This window comes from Sapajus apella, unplaced genomic scaffold (genome assembly GCF_009761245.1).
Source record: "Sapajus apella isolate SASKATOON/1434 unplaced genomic scaffold, GSC_monkey_1.0 scaffold36, whole genome shotgun sequence".
NCBI lineage: Eukaryota > Metazoa > Chordata > Mammalia > Primates > Cebidae > Sapajus > Sapajus apella.
Window position 1 is genome coordinate 22,573,043 of NW_022436976.1, and position 13,326 is coordinate 22,586,368.

Below are 13,326 nucleotides of genomic sequence, written 5' to 3' on the forward strand. Positions count from 1 at the left end.
AACCCCTACTGAGTTGATTTTAAATTAATCAAAAGGAAGCTTGTCCTGAGGCGCCTAACTTAATCAGATCAAAGCCCTTTAAAAGACCGCTGAGGACTTCCCTAACAGCATCTGGGTCTGAATTGCTCTGTCTTCCCCCTAGATATTCCCTCCAGACTGCCTGCCTTGTGACTTTGTCTTGCTTAGCTAGCCCCTACAACTATATAAGCCAATTCCTTGTCATATATTCACACACACACACAACAGTCATCTCCTACTTCTACTTCTTTGATTGATCCTGACTGATACACACTGAATATCATGACTCTTCAACATAGTATCAATCATATTTAATGCACTTTATGTTCAAGGAGAGAACAAGGTAACAATTCAGAAAAACTTTCACATAAAATAATTCAAATAGAAGAGTTTTATTATAAAGAGCAATAGGTCTAAGTTATGTGGAAAATCCTCTAAAGAAAAACACCTTGGCTGGGTGCAGTGGCTCATGCCTATAATCCTAGTACTCTGGGAGGCTGAGGTGGGCAGATCACCTGAGGTCAGGAGTTCAAGACCAGCCTGACCAACATAGTGAAATCTTGTCTCTACTAAAATGCAAAAATTAGCTGGGCATAGTGGCAGGTAATCCCAGCTACTCAGGAGGCTGAGGCAGGAGAATCACTTGAACCCAGGAGGCAGAGGTTGCAGTAAGTCAAGATTGTGCCACTACACTCCAGCCTGGGTGACAGAGCCAGACCCCATTTCAAAAAAAAGAAAAACACCTCATTCCCTAATGATGCCAAATAAATGAAATAATACCATAACACTTTTAGAGAGTAACTTATAAAATACTACATACAAACGTTGATTCTCTTACCTCATTATTAATTGGATGTGACGTGGCAAAATATCCTTAATCTTCAGAAGGACATTGAAACTGCACCAAATATTGGCTACTTTATCCTTAAAAGAGATTTGTTAGCTTTACATTCTGGTATAATTGAAAGAAATATTAAAACCCATGAAGTACAGCCCATAATCACTAATAAATTTTTTGAGACATGTGAAACTCTTAGTCACAATTATAACTAAATAGATTAAATCCTCCAGGAATAAACATATATGCACACATTGTCTCAAGCATTTTTCATTTTTGTGCAAAGGAATTGATCAAAAGTTTTGACCCACCATAATCCAGACAGTCCCAAATACTTAATAGTTTTCAAAGAGCAGTGTACTATCCCTGAATACTGAAGTTATTCATCTTTGAACATTTTTCTAAGAAATGCTTTTTCCATCATTTATAGAATGCATACTACATTTGACCCATTTTTATCAAACTCCTGAAGTTACTTAGAGTAACAGAGTAACCTGCTAGCTACTAGCAATGACAAGAGCTAATTGCTAATAAATCAAAAAGTCTAAAGACATTAGCAGTTGTGCTAGGATCACTTTCAAAATTAAGTTTGCAATTACAGCTCTCGTGTTGGTAAAACCCATTCTCTACACAGCTGCTTGACTTATAGCTGTGCAGACTTAACATCAAAAAAGTAACTACCACTGACAACTATACCATCCCACTTTCCTCTGCTGGATCAAAGAAAATGCTCTTCAGATTTTGAAAGCAACAAGTAAATGAAAGAGACTGGCAACACCATCAAACATATCTGATACTCATTTTTATAATTATCATGATAAATGCCATTTCTGAAATGGAAGGTAAGGCAAATAGGCAGCTTACAGAGAGAGTTAAACTTTTCTTTATATAAGTGTTAGAGGTTATACAAAGAAGAGGTTAGGAAAACAATTTTCAAAATTCAAATCAGCTCTGCTACATACTAGTTATAGGAATCTTTGACCTCAGTTTTTTAATCTGTAAAGTGGGGATAATAGCTACCAGAAAGCTACTGTAAGGATCAAATAAAATTACATGGAAGTGTCTGGCACCGAGTAAGTGGTGGCTATAACCATAACGATTATTAATTATAGTCACTACCATCATCCTGTTGACATACAGTCATACATTTCTGTTCCTTCACAACACGAAACTCCTATCTTAGTCTCTTTCAAAATGCTGGTTCCATCTTCCTATAAGTCCATTGAAAGATTTTCTATAGAAATTTATATATTCAAAACTTAGGAAGATACAATGCTTTTAAAATTCTTTTTAAAAGAAATGTTACCCAAAAGCAAATTATCTATAAATATGTTGTTTCTGTCTAACTTTATTAAAAGGCCTTTTTGTTTCAGAAAAATGGTTTGTTTAATTTAATTACCAAATCTAAATGACCAAATTATTCATGTAATAAAAGTTTAACAAGAGTGATTAAACTAGCATTAAATGAAATGAAATGAAAGATTCTCATTAAAAATTACTATGGATGAAGGTTATATATCTCATAAGGAATTATGACATCTTTCTGAAGCAAACATGATTATTAGTTTTACAAATAATTTCCTAAGACTAAAAACAGGATATAAACCAAAAAATTACACAGCTGTTAAAATGACAGCTGAAACTTCTCATGCTGTCTTTCATTATGGACCCTATTTAATTACAAAAACATATAACTGAATTATGGATCTGATGATGGCATAATTATTACCTATTGATGTAATGTACTAAAAAATGTCAGCTCAGCTAGGAGTTGCATAACGGATTAAATAACTGGCAAGGGGCACATACCCTGTTGTCCCAGCTACCTGGGAGGAAGAGGCAGGAGAATCACTTGAGCCCAGGAGTTCAAGACTGTAGTGCACCATGATTACACCTGCGAATAGCCACTGTGCTCCAGCCTGGGCAGCATAGCAAGATCCTGTCTCATCAGTCAATTAATCAATCAAGCAATAACTGGCAAGAAACGATTACAGGAGGAAAGTAGCTGAAGTTCCTTTTCCTTGTGTCTTCTACATGAAACCCCTAAAGGTCACAGGGAAGGTAAAGTAACAGAAAGAAAAGGAAAGTTTTTAAACATGCCTCAAATAATCCACGATCAACTGGGAAGAGTCTTCTTAGAACCTGCAGGGTTTGTTCCCTTTCTGTAAAGAATGGCAGCCAGCAGAGAATGAAGGAAGCCACAACAGTACAAGCTAGCTTAACTAGCAATACAAACCTAGAACGAAAACAAAGGTAGTCAGTAAGATAGGGAAAGGTTAATAATTCTGCAAAATCAATCTGAGTATCGCTGAACATAATACATGCAAATGTATAGTAATGCTAAATCTATTTTACCAATATAGGTTTAAAATGGGAGTCTGCTCATATCAGAGGTAAAAAAATTCACAATAGCTAATATGTGCACTTCAGCAAAAAGACTTTTATCACCATCCTAATTTATGTTAGATGCCATTCCTATAGAAATAAGGAAATGCATTCATGAAGAAAAATATCAAATGGGGATGTATATCTAATAAGTATATAATGTAGTAAACTCTAAAGTGATAAAATCCCACAGCAAGGCTCTAACTAGCCAATCCACATTACCAGTAAATGTATATGAACTGAAATATTTCTTTAGTTAGGAAAATTTAAAATAAAATATAGAACATGACCTAATCTCTCTCTTCCCACATACCCTATAGCCAAAATATTTATAAGAAATCACCAAAAGGCAAAGTGAAAGGTCACCTTCCACCAAGTACACATGCCAAAAAAGTTATCTGAAGTACATTTTTGGATTCTGTTGTTTAAAAGTCACTCACCCCTTTCCTTTGAGGCCTTTTTTAAAACACTTGCCAAGTAAAAAGCAAAAAAATGGCAAGGAGTGGTAAAGTTCCATCTGTTTATAATTTATAGCTAAACAAAATGCCAGTGACCCTAGCAGGTCCCAGTCACAAGATACTCCAAGAACACCCCACAAAGCAAAGCCAAGACTCACAGAATTATATATGTTCCTGGGTCAAGGAAATTATCTCAATAAATTTAGAAAGACAAAGCTTACATTTAATAGAACATATCTCTTATGTGATTTTAAAATAACATATACAATGAAAGCTATTTCCAAATAGAAATGCAAAGTACAGAAGTGATAAACAAACATGAAATCATGTGTAATAATAGCCTCAGATACATTAAGTCCACTGGTAAACGGCAACTGACTCGTTTTGGTTTAAACAAGCTCTAATAATCGTACACATTGAGCCTACATTTCATAATATACAACTGACTTCATTTCTACATTAGTAAAGGATACTGAAAATGTCCATAGTCTATAAGAATAAGGCCTGGATACAGCAAGATGCATAATACATTAGCAATCTGTAAAGAAAAATATTGTGAAATAAGAAAGTAATCTGTTACACAAATCAAGCAGGGTACCAAAGTGTGGTTTTCATCTAACATAAGAGCAAATGTTCCCCTTTTCCAGAGGTGTTATACTTTCTTTTTATAAAATATTCAATTTTTATAAAACGACTCTTTAGACAATGAAGTTTTCATGAAGGTGACATGGGACACTTCCTTAAAAAGGAAAAAAAAAATCACTAAAAGGTTTTGTCAGAGGAAGTACTTTCATATATACAAATTAGAGAGGTCAATCTAATGTTAACCTACCTAAAATAACCAAAAATAATGTTTGATAACTATGAATTGAGCATATACAACTTTTCAAAATGTCTTTCAGTTTGGTCAATCTCACAAGCCAGCTCAAAATTCAGCTTTACCAGTTCAGTAACAAATTCAGCAGGGCATGTAGTTCAACAGTACATAACTTCCAAAATTCAGTGTATCTTAGTAGTATATTAAAATAATTACTGTAAGATAAGTTGATGTTTTTGAAGTGAAAATTAATTGATAGAAGATATAATATTCCTAATTACTCTATTTCCAAAAGGATGGCTTCCCTAAGGTCTATACTTAATAGTTAGACTAATAAAGAATACATTTCAGAGATGAACTGGCAGACTGCTTTAAAACCTACCTTTTTCTTAGTTGAAATTTCTTTTAAACAACAGCAGTACAAAACCACTGCAGGTATGTAAATCAGCAGATCAGCGATTAAAACTGAAAACACAAGTAAATGACTTTAAACATGAGTCCATCAGGATTTACAACTACCCATTAACTGCCTCCCTTCCTCCAACATTGACTGAGAATTCATTAACACAAGGTTCTTGTCCCACTATGGACAGGTCCTTTACACATTCAGCCCTTTTTAATCCATTCACCTGTGCCTAATTTCAATTGCTGTATTGCAAAGGCGTCTCTTAATTTTCTCTAACAAATTCACACATTTAATCAATTACATGATTCCAACATTCTCTCTTTGCTCTGACTTGGACTTAAAAATTAAAAATACTCAAAGCAAGGAAATATTTTTTCTCAATCTAGATACTCTAAATTTCCTAGTATAAAGAATAACTGAAATGCAGTCATGTGTGAGAAAAGCTTTTTAAAATATTAGTCCTTATTGAACAATATAAACTTTTGCTTGAGAAACAGGTGAGGAGAAAACTGAAAAAAAAATTTTTTTAAAAAGAAAAGCAATTCATAATTTTGAACATGCAATCCTTTAGAACAAAGAAAAATAAATATGTAAGTTCTTCAAATGTATAACATAACTGTCTAAAGAGCTTATTTTTTTCTTATACCTCACTAAGTACAGTGTTAAGAAAAATGTAAGTGACAGTAAACTGTCAAAGTTAGAAGCATGCAACCTGTCAATATGGTCACCTCCAGATGCCACATTAAAGATAAAACTGACAAACTGGAACATACCCAGAGTGGGGCAAAGGAGTGGTCAGACATTGGCCTCAAAACCATAATCACATTCGACAAACTGGTTATCTAAGGAATAGCTAAAATATATAGGAATCTTTAACTTAGAGAAGAGGTGACTTCAAATTCCTGTAGGATGTTAGGGATATAAGCGATCAGACTTGTTCTCTGTAACTCAAAGAAAACAGAATCTGTAATGACTGGTGGAAGTTCAATTTAGGAAGGTAATTTTTAATGATCAGAGCTCTCTGAAAATAGAACAGGCTATCTCCGAAGGTTGTGAGTTCCCTGCAAGTATAGGTATTGGTTCAGAAGCTGAATAATCACATGGTAACTATGTGGTTCAGAAAGGATGACAGCACTGGGGGGAGAAGGGGAGTGGTGTGGGAGAGGGAAAGGGGGCAAAACAGGTTATCTCTTGGGTCTAAGATTCCATGACTGAATGAACTGTAACGAGAACAAAACTACATTTAGACTAATTAAGGAAAAGGACTGGGCTAGCATTAAAGCATAAGTCATGTAAAGCTTTTAAAGAAATCTAAGCTTATTATTTTCAAGCTCCTACAACAGCACACACAGATGTTCAATAGATATTTGTTGAGTGGATTATTTAATTTAGAAACTGCACAACAATATAGCACATAAGATAACAACTGCAAGGTTTGCATCAAGAAAAAAATAGATTAAGAATTAGGATATTAAAGCAGCAGCCTAAAAAATTAAAGCTTCAACTTATAGCTATCTGACCTCAAGTAAAGCTATTTGCTTCATTTAACTGTGCCTCATTTTCCTCAGCTTAAAATAAGAATAATAATATTTAGCTCATTTGGGTGTTCAAAGAATTAAGTCAGATAAAAAAAATGTAAAGCACCCAAAATTATTCCTTTCTACTCTTTCTTTCATGTTTTAGCTTAGATATACATTTGGTCTTGGATCATGTATATATATATATATATATATATGTGTGTGTGTGTGTGTGTGTGTGTGTGTGTGTGTGTGTGTGTGTGTAGGTGTAATTACACAATTTTAAAGTCAGTAAGAACAATAACAGTACCTTTACCAGTTTCTCCAAATTTTTTTAAAAATCAAATTTTACATTCAATACCTATTGCTCTTTTACCTGTTGAACGCATGAAGAGCTTATGTGCCTGACTCTCATATCCACGTGATGTATGGAGAGCAATCCAGTCTGCATTTATAAACTTTGCCCTGCAAATCAAAGCGTATATACAGGTACTTTATTCCTCATCATTTTTAGCAATAAGGATATTTGAGGATGTATGAATTTATTAATATTTTGAAAACTGGTAATTTCTCTTATAAAGCAACAGAGTCAATGCTTAAGCTTTACTCTTTTTATCATGTGAAATGGACTTAAGCTACAAAACATCATCTGCATTGCTTATCTTCCAAGAAAACTATGTCTAACTACAAGCCCTACCTTCACAGTTCCTCCAGTGTAAAACCAATCTGGCATGTCACATTTCACTTACTAAACACATACTTTGTAAAAAGCAATATGCTACTGTTGATCCAATAGGATGTTTACAATTTATAATTAGCTATCATAACAATTGGCTATAATAAATAGCTATTAATAATCATAAATCATTGCATAAAACTAAACACAGTTGTTAAAGATAAATGAAATTTTTAATCATATTAGAATAACCCTGAATACTATAATGATGATGTTTGAGGCGTTATTTTCAATCCAGAAATCTTATTTTTACAAAATATGGAATACACTCAAAATGACACCGCATAACATTTCAGTCAACAATGGACCACATGTAGGACAATGATCCCATAAGATTATACTATCATATTTTTACTCTATGTTTTTATATGTTTAAATATACAAATACTATTGTGTTATAATTGCCTACAGTATTCAGTACAGTGACATGCTGTACGGGTTTGTAGCGGAGGAACAATAGGCTATACCATATAGCCTAGGTAAATAGTAGGCTATACCATTTTGCCTACTAAAGAACCCTCTATGATGTTTGCACAAGGATGAAATCACCTAACATACATTTCTCAGAGTGTATTCCCATCATGAAGTGACATATGGCTGTAAAGTTGAAATTAAACAAGGAAGATGAATTCATGAGATATTGTGAAGAAGTTCCTCAAATTTTTGCTGACATACTTCAAATCTAAGAATGGAATACCACTACAGAGTAGAAATGGGTCTCTACCAAAATAGAAGTTATCACTATAACTATTCAGTTTCTTTAAAAGAAGTAGGAATTCTAATTTTGATGTTAAATCACAGATGAAACACTATAATTATTCTAGTTTCTAACTTGACAGATTAGTCAGTAACCATTTTGATCTCTATTTTTCATTTACTTTGAGCTATTCCAGAAAAAAAGCTTTCTTATACACACTAACGCATATTAGATATATTTCTCAGTAGTCCACACATACGGATAACATGTCTACTTCAAAACAAAACTAGGTTTTTTGCATTTCTTGCTAAATGTCTTCCAAAAAAATTATAGAAATGTTCAAACTTTTATAATTATTTTTTTCTTTTTTTTTGTCAGATGGGAGTCTCCTGTCACCCAGGCTGGAGTCAGTGGTGTGATCTCGGCTCACTGCAACATCCACCTCCTGGGTTCAAGCGATTCTCCTGCCTCAGTCTCCTGAGTAGCTGGGATTAGAGGCACACACCAACACGCCAGGCTAATTGTTGTAATTTTAGTGGAGACAGGGTTTCACCATATTGGTCAGGCTGGTCTCCAACTCCTGACCTCGTGACCCACCTGCCTCGGCATCCCAAAGTGCTGGAATTGTAGGCATGAGCCACCGTGACCAGCTGATAGTTATTTGTTAAAACCCATTTGTAATAAATAATACAATAGCAGTGGCTGGGCACGTTGGCTCATGCCTGTAATCCCAGCACTCTGGGAGGCCACGGTAGGCAGATCACTTAAGGTCAGGAGTTTGAGACCAGCCAGGCCAACATGGTGAAACCCTGTCTCTGCTAAAAATATAAAATTAGTTGGATGTGGTGGTGGATACCTGTAGTCCCAGCTACTCAGGAGGCTGAAGCAGGAGAATCGCTTGAGCCGGGGAGGTGGAGGTTGCAGTGAGCCAAGATCGTGCCACTACACTCCAGCCTGAGTGACAGAGCAAGACTCTGTCTCAAAAAAATTTTTTTAAATATAACGGCAGCTACGCGCAATCTCTCCTCTAGTCAAGAAAGCCCAATCACACTGTTTCTTACTAAATCTGCCAAGGGCATAAAAGTTTAGAGTTATGTTAAGAAAGAAAAACTTACACATATGCACATAGGAGACTATGATAAGCTGTAAGAGGTGGGTAATCCAATCCCCAATACTGTAAATTGTTATCACTGCTGTTAAAATACCTGAAAAAAAAAAAAGAAAGAAGAAAGTGCCATTCCATTAATCAATATTCAAGAAGTAGACTTATAATTTAATATCACACCTCACTTATTACAATTAAGCTTAATAATGTATTTATTAATTATTAAGCTATTAATAATTATGCCATGACAACAGACACAAACCAGGACTCTCCTAGGCAAACTGGGATTCGGTGTCATCCTATTATTAATAGGCTTCGTCAATGACTAACATACAACAAAAAATATGCAACGACAAAAAGAAGAACACTGTCTGCAACCAATTCAACCAACATGTAACAAGAGCCTCCTTACATGCAAGGTTCTCTGAATTTTAGGAAGAAAATTAGGTCTAATGTCCACAAATTGATAGGCTCCTCTGGTTGGCCAGATGTGAAGGAACTATATACAACTACCATGACTCAAGAAATAAAAATTAAGTTGACATAATTTCTTAATCATGTCCTTTATAACTAGGCAGATTCTTCTACTCAATTTATTTCATAAGAACACTTTACAACAGTGCAAACCAAACTATATAACCCATAAATTACCATTGTGCATAAGCTTATTTCAGTCACAATTCCTCAATATCATAATCTCTTACTTTTTGGATTAAAAACATTTATTTAAATCAGCATTCAACATGATCCCATCAAATAACCTATTAATCATCTTCGGAAGATCTACTCTTCTTACTGTCACTTACATAAAACATAGTTTTGTAGGAAGAGATGGGGATTAAAATTATCAAGGCATGCTAGGCAGTCAAGACATCTGGGCATAGAGTGCCACAGTATTGTACCAGCTGGTGGCCACTGTCCCTCCAGAAACATCCATGTGAGCAATCTTGGGTTCCATGTCTGGCTGGGGCTTGAAGCCAAGAAGCAGCAAGTCCAAGAATCTCTGGTTTAGTCAGACCCCTTTTTGCCAGCCGAAATCTGGGAAACTGGGCCAGGCAAATAATAGAGACCAAAGGACCCACTTGCCTAGACAGAGATACCTGAAGACACGTATCAATTGTGTCATTTCCAAATTCATGTTACTATAGAGCACATTAGCATAAAGTTTTATTGTATCAGCCTCAGAGCTGTTGAAGCTTTAAGCAAACAAGTAAAGTTGTGAGGTTAGTGCCTGACACAAAGTGCTCAATAGTAGCTCCAATTGGCCACTAGCCACAAAACAACTAAGATGGATACAGCAATGGAAAACCATCAAGTAATTCAAGAATCACATTGTTCCAATACAATTTGATTTGGTTTTCAGCTTCTGAAAATAGACAAAACCTATTTTTCATTTAGTTTAACCTTGAGATCCACTGGAGATGAGTAAAAGAGGCATTGACAGTAAGCTGATAAGCATGAGACAATATATACTAAAATTAAAGTCAATGGTTGGATTAGGAGGAAAAAAATGTATAGGGTTTATAACAGTGTTCCCCATTCTTATAGAAATTCATAAAGTAGAAGAAAGAGGCATAAAAGAAGACAGCTTAAAAGTGCTTCAGCCAGGTGCGGTGGCTCATGCTTGTAATTCCAGCACTTTGGGAGGCCGAGGCAGGTGGATCATGAGGTCAGGAGCTCAAAACTAGCCTGCCCAAGATGGTGAAAACCCGTCTCTACTAAAAATACAAAAATTAGCTAGGCATGGTGGCAGGCACCTATAATCTCAGCTAGTCAGGAGGCTGAGGCAGGAGAATTGCTTGAACCCAGGCGGCAGAGGTTGCAGTGAGCTGAGATTGTGCCACTGCACTCTAGCCTGGGTGATGGAGTGAGACTCCATCTCAAAGAAAAAAAGAAAAAAGTGTTTCAAGTAAAGCTTCAAAATTTATCAGTAGAAACAAAGCAATTAGTTGATACTCCTGCTTTATATTCTATACTTTAGATATATTATTATCTGAAAAGTTGTCTAAACACTATTTACATGTTGAAATATATTTTCTCACTGAATTCCCATGTAATCTCAGTAGATGTTTAGTTAGAAAAAAAAAAAAAAAAAACTCGCTACCACACAAATTATAAAATTACATTCAAGAGTATTACCACTAACTTTAAGATATAATTTTCTCTGACAACCCATAGAGTCATCATTGATATTTTTGTTTAAAGAAAAAAATTTTTAGGTTGAAACAGTTTCAAAGTTACAAAAAAGTTGCAAGAACAGTTCAAAGAACTTACATACATCAAAATGTAGAAAGTTTTATAAGACAACATCATTAAAAAATTCAGACAAGAATAAACAGAAAGAAGACGTTTATTTTATACACCTATACACACATGTGAGGAAAATGATTAAAGTGTACAATACTGTTGTGGTAGACAGACTTTAAGGTCACCACCGAGAATACCATCGCCTGGTGTTCAGACCCTTGCATGTGTACAATCTCCTCCCCTTGAGTGTGGGCAAGACCCATGACTTGCATCTAACCAATACAATATGGTAAATGTGATAGGATGTCACTCTTGTGCTTCTGTTTCATATAAATGTAAGATTCTGTCTTGCTAGCAGATATACTAGACAGACTGCCTCTTACTGACTTTAAAGAAGCAAGTTGGCATGTTTTAGTACATGGCCATGTTGAAGAAGCCACATAGCAATAAATGACATATGAGTTCTAGGAGCCAAGAGTGGTTCTCAACAAGAAACTGAAGCCCTCATTCTTGCAGATGCAAGGAAACTAATTCTGCCAACAGCCTGAGGAAACCTGGAAACGGATCCTTCTCCAGTTGAGCCTCTGATAAGTCTGCATCCCAGCTGACACCTGGACTACAGCCTCTGAGAGAGACTCTGAGCAGAATATCTAGCTAAGCTGTGCCCAAACTCCTGATCTGTGCCCAAACTCCTGAAACTGAGATAATAAATGTCTGTTTAAGCAATTAGCATCTGGGGGTCATTTGTTACACAGTATACAAAATTAGCATAACTATTTAAAAATCATATAAATCATTACAAAAATGATCATCCATTACAAACATGGGGGAAAGAAATGAACAAGCAATTTGGAAAACAAATGTAATTATCAACAAATACAATAAAAGATGCTCAGGTCACAATTGCTCCTGGGAATGCCAATTTAAAAAGTCTGATGTTATTAAATGTTTGTCAGGGTATGTAGAAAGAGATATTCTGGTGTTACTCTAGAGTTTCCACTTCTAGGCATCTACCTAGAAAAAATATGCACATAAGAAACAGACTGTATAGCTGGGTGCAGTGGCTCATACCTGTAATCCCAGCACTTTTGTAGGCCGAGGTGGATGGATCATGAGGTCAAGAGATCAGCACTATCCTGGCCAACATGGTGAAACCCCATCTCTGCTAAAAATATAAAAATTAGCTGGGCGTGGTGGCACGTGCCTGTAGTCCCAGCTACTCAGGAGGCTGAGGGAGGAGAATCACTTGAACCCAGGATGTGGAGGTTGCAGTGAGCTGAGGTTGTGCCACTGCACTCCAGCCTGGCAACAGAGCAAGACTCTGTCTCAAAAAAAGAAAAAAAAGAAATAGACTTTATTTAATCATTCCCCTACTAAGAGATATTTCAAGTGTTTCAGGTTCCTCTTTATTTGAAACACTCCAAACTCTGACTAGGGAACAGGCAACCTATCAATAGGAAGTTCAATATGAAGTTCCTGCATAAAACTCTCTGATAAAGGGCTTATATGAAAGCAGTGGCCAAAGCAGTCAACAATATAATATGAACAGTTTATATAGCCAGTCTCTAAGAGAATAACCTACCAGCCATCTAGTAAGTCAATAAGTAGTGTCATCACCGGTTATCAGGATACGTTCAATAAAATTGACAAAAGCATGAATTTCTATGATGCTATAACCACAGCTAACATTTATTGAGAGTTCATTACATGCTAGGCACTGGCCTAAGTGCTTTATGTGGATGATTTTATTCAATCCTCACATCCAGTGAAATATGCAGTCTATTATTTTCATTCTACAAGTGATAAAACAGTGGTTGAGAAAGTTAAATAATTTACCAAAGTCACACAGCTAATAAATAGTTGAGGCAGGATGTGAACTCAGGCAGTCTGACCCTAGCACCTACAATCTTTACTACTAAGCTACTGCTACTTTATATTTCAGGTAGACTTGTATATAAAATTAAGGTTAATCACCACTGCTCAATTATAATAGAGAACAATAATTAACAAAAATTTCTATGGAGCTCTCTGAGTTCGGAGAAACGGAAGGTTCGATATATACTATACCATAAAACCAATGAAGGTTAGAGCTGACCTCCTCC

General features: G+C 35.6%; 1 protein-coding gene across 5 annotated transcripts in view; it reads right to left on the reverse strand.

Annotated features, from left to right (window-relative positions):
* The window catches only part of ALG6 (ALG6 alpha-1,3-glucosyltransferase), a 73,818-nt gene that overhangs the window by 29,325 nt on the left and 31,167 nt on the right, over window positions 1–13,326 (reverse strand). For all 5 annotated transcript variants that reach the window (XM_032296764.1, XM_032296762.1, XM_032296763.1 and 2 more), the window contains 7 exons: window positions 8,988–9,077; window positions 6,816–6,904; window positions 4,899–4,981; window positions 4,173–4,237; window positions 3,682–3,867; window positions 2,957–3,092; window positions 857–942 (listed from right to left, as the gene is read on the reverse strand). In XM_032296764.1, the coding sequence (XP_032152655.1) occupies window positions 857–942; window positions 2,957–3,092; window positions 3,682–3,867; window positions 4,173–4,237; window positions 4,899–4,981; window positions 6,816–6,904; window positions 8,988–9,077 (735 nt within the window). The remainder of the gene's footprint in view (window positions 1–856; window positions 943–2,956; window positions 3,093–3,681; window positions 3,868–4,172; window positions 4,238–4,898; window positions 4,982–6,815; window positions 6,905–8,987; window positions 9,078–13,326) is intronic.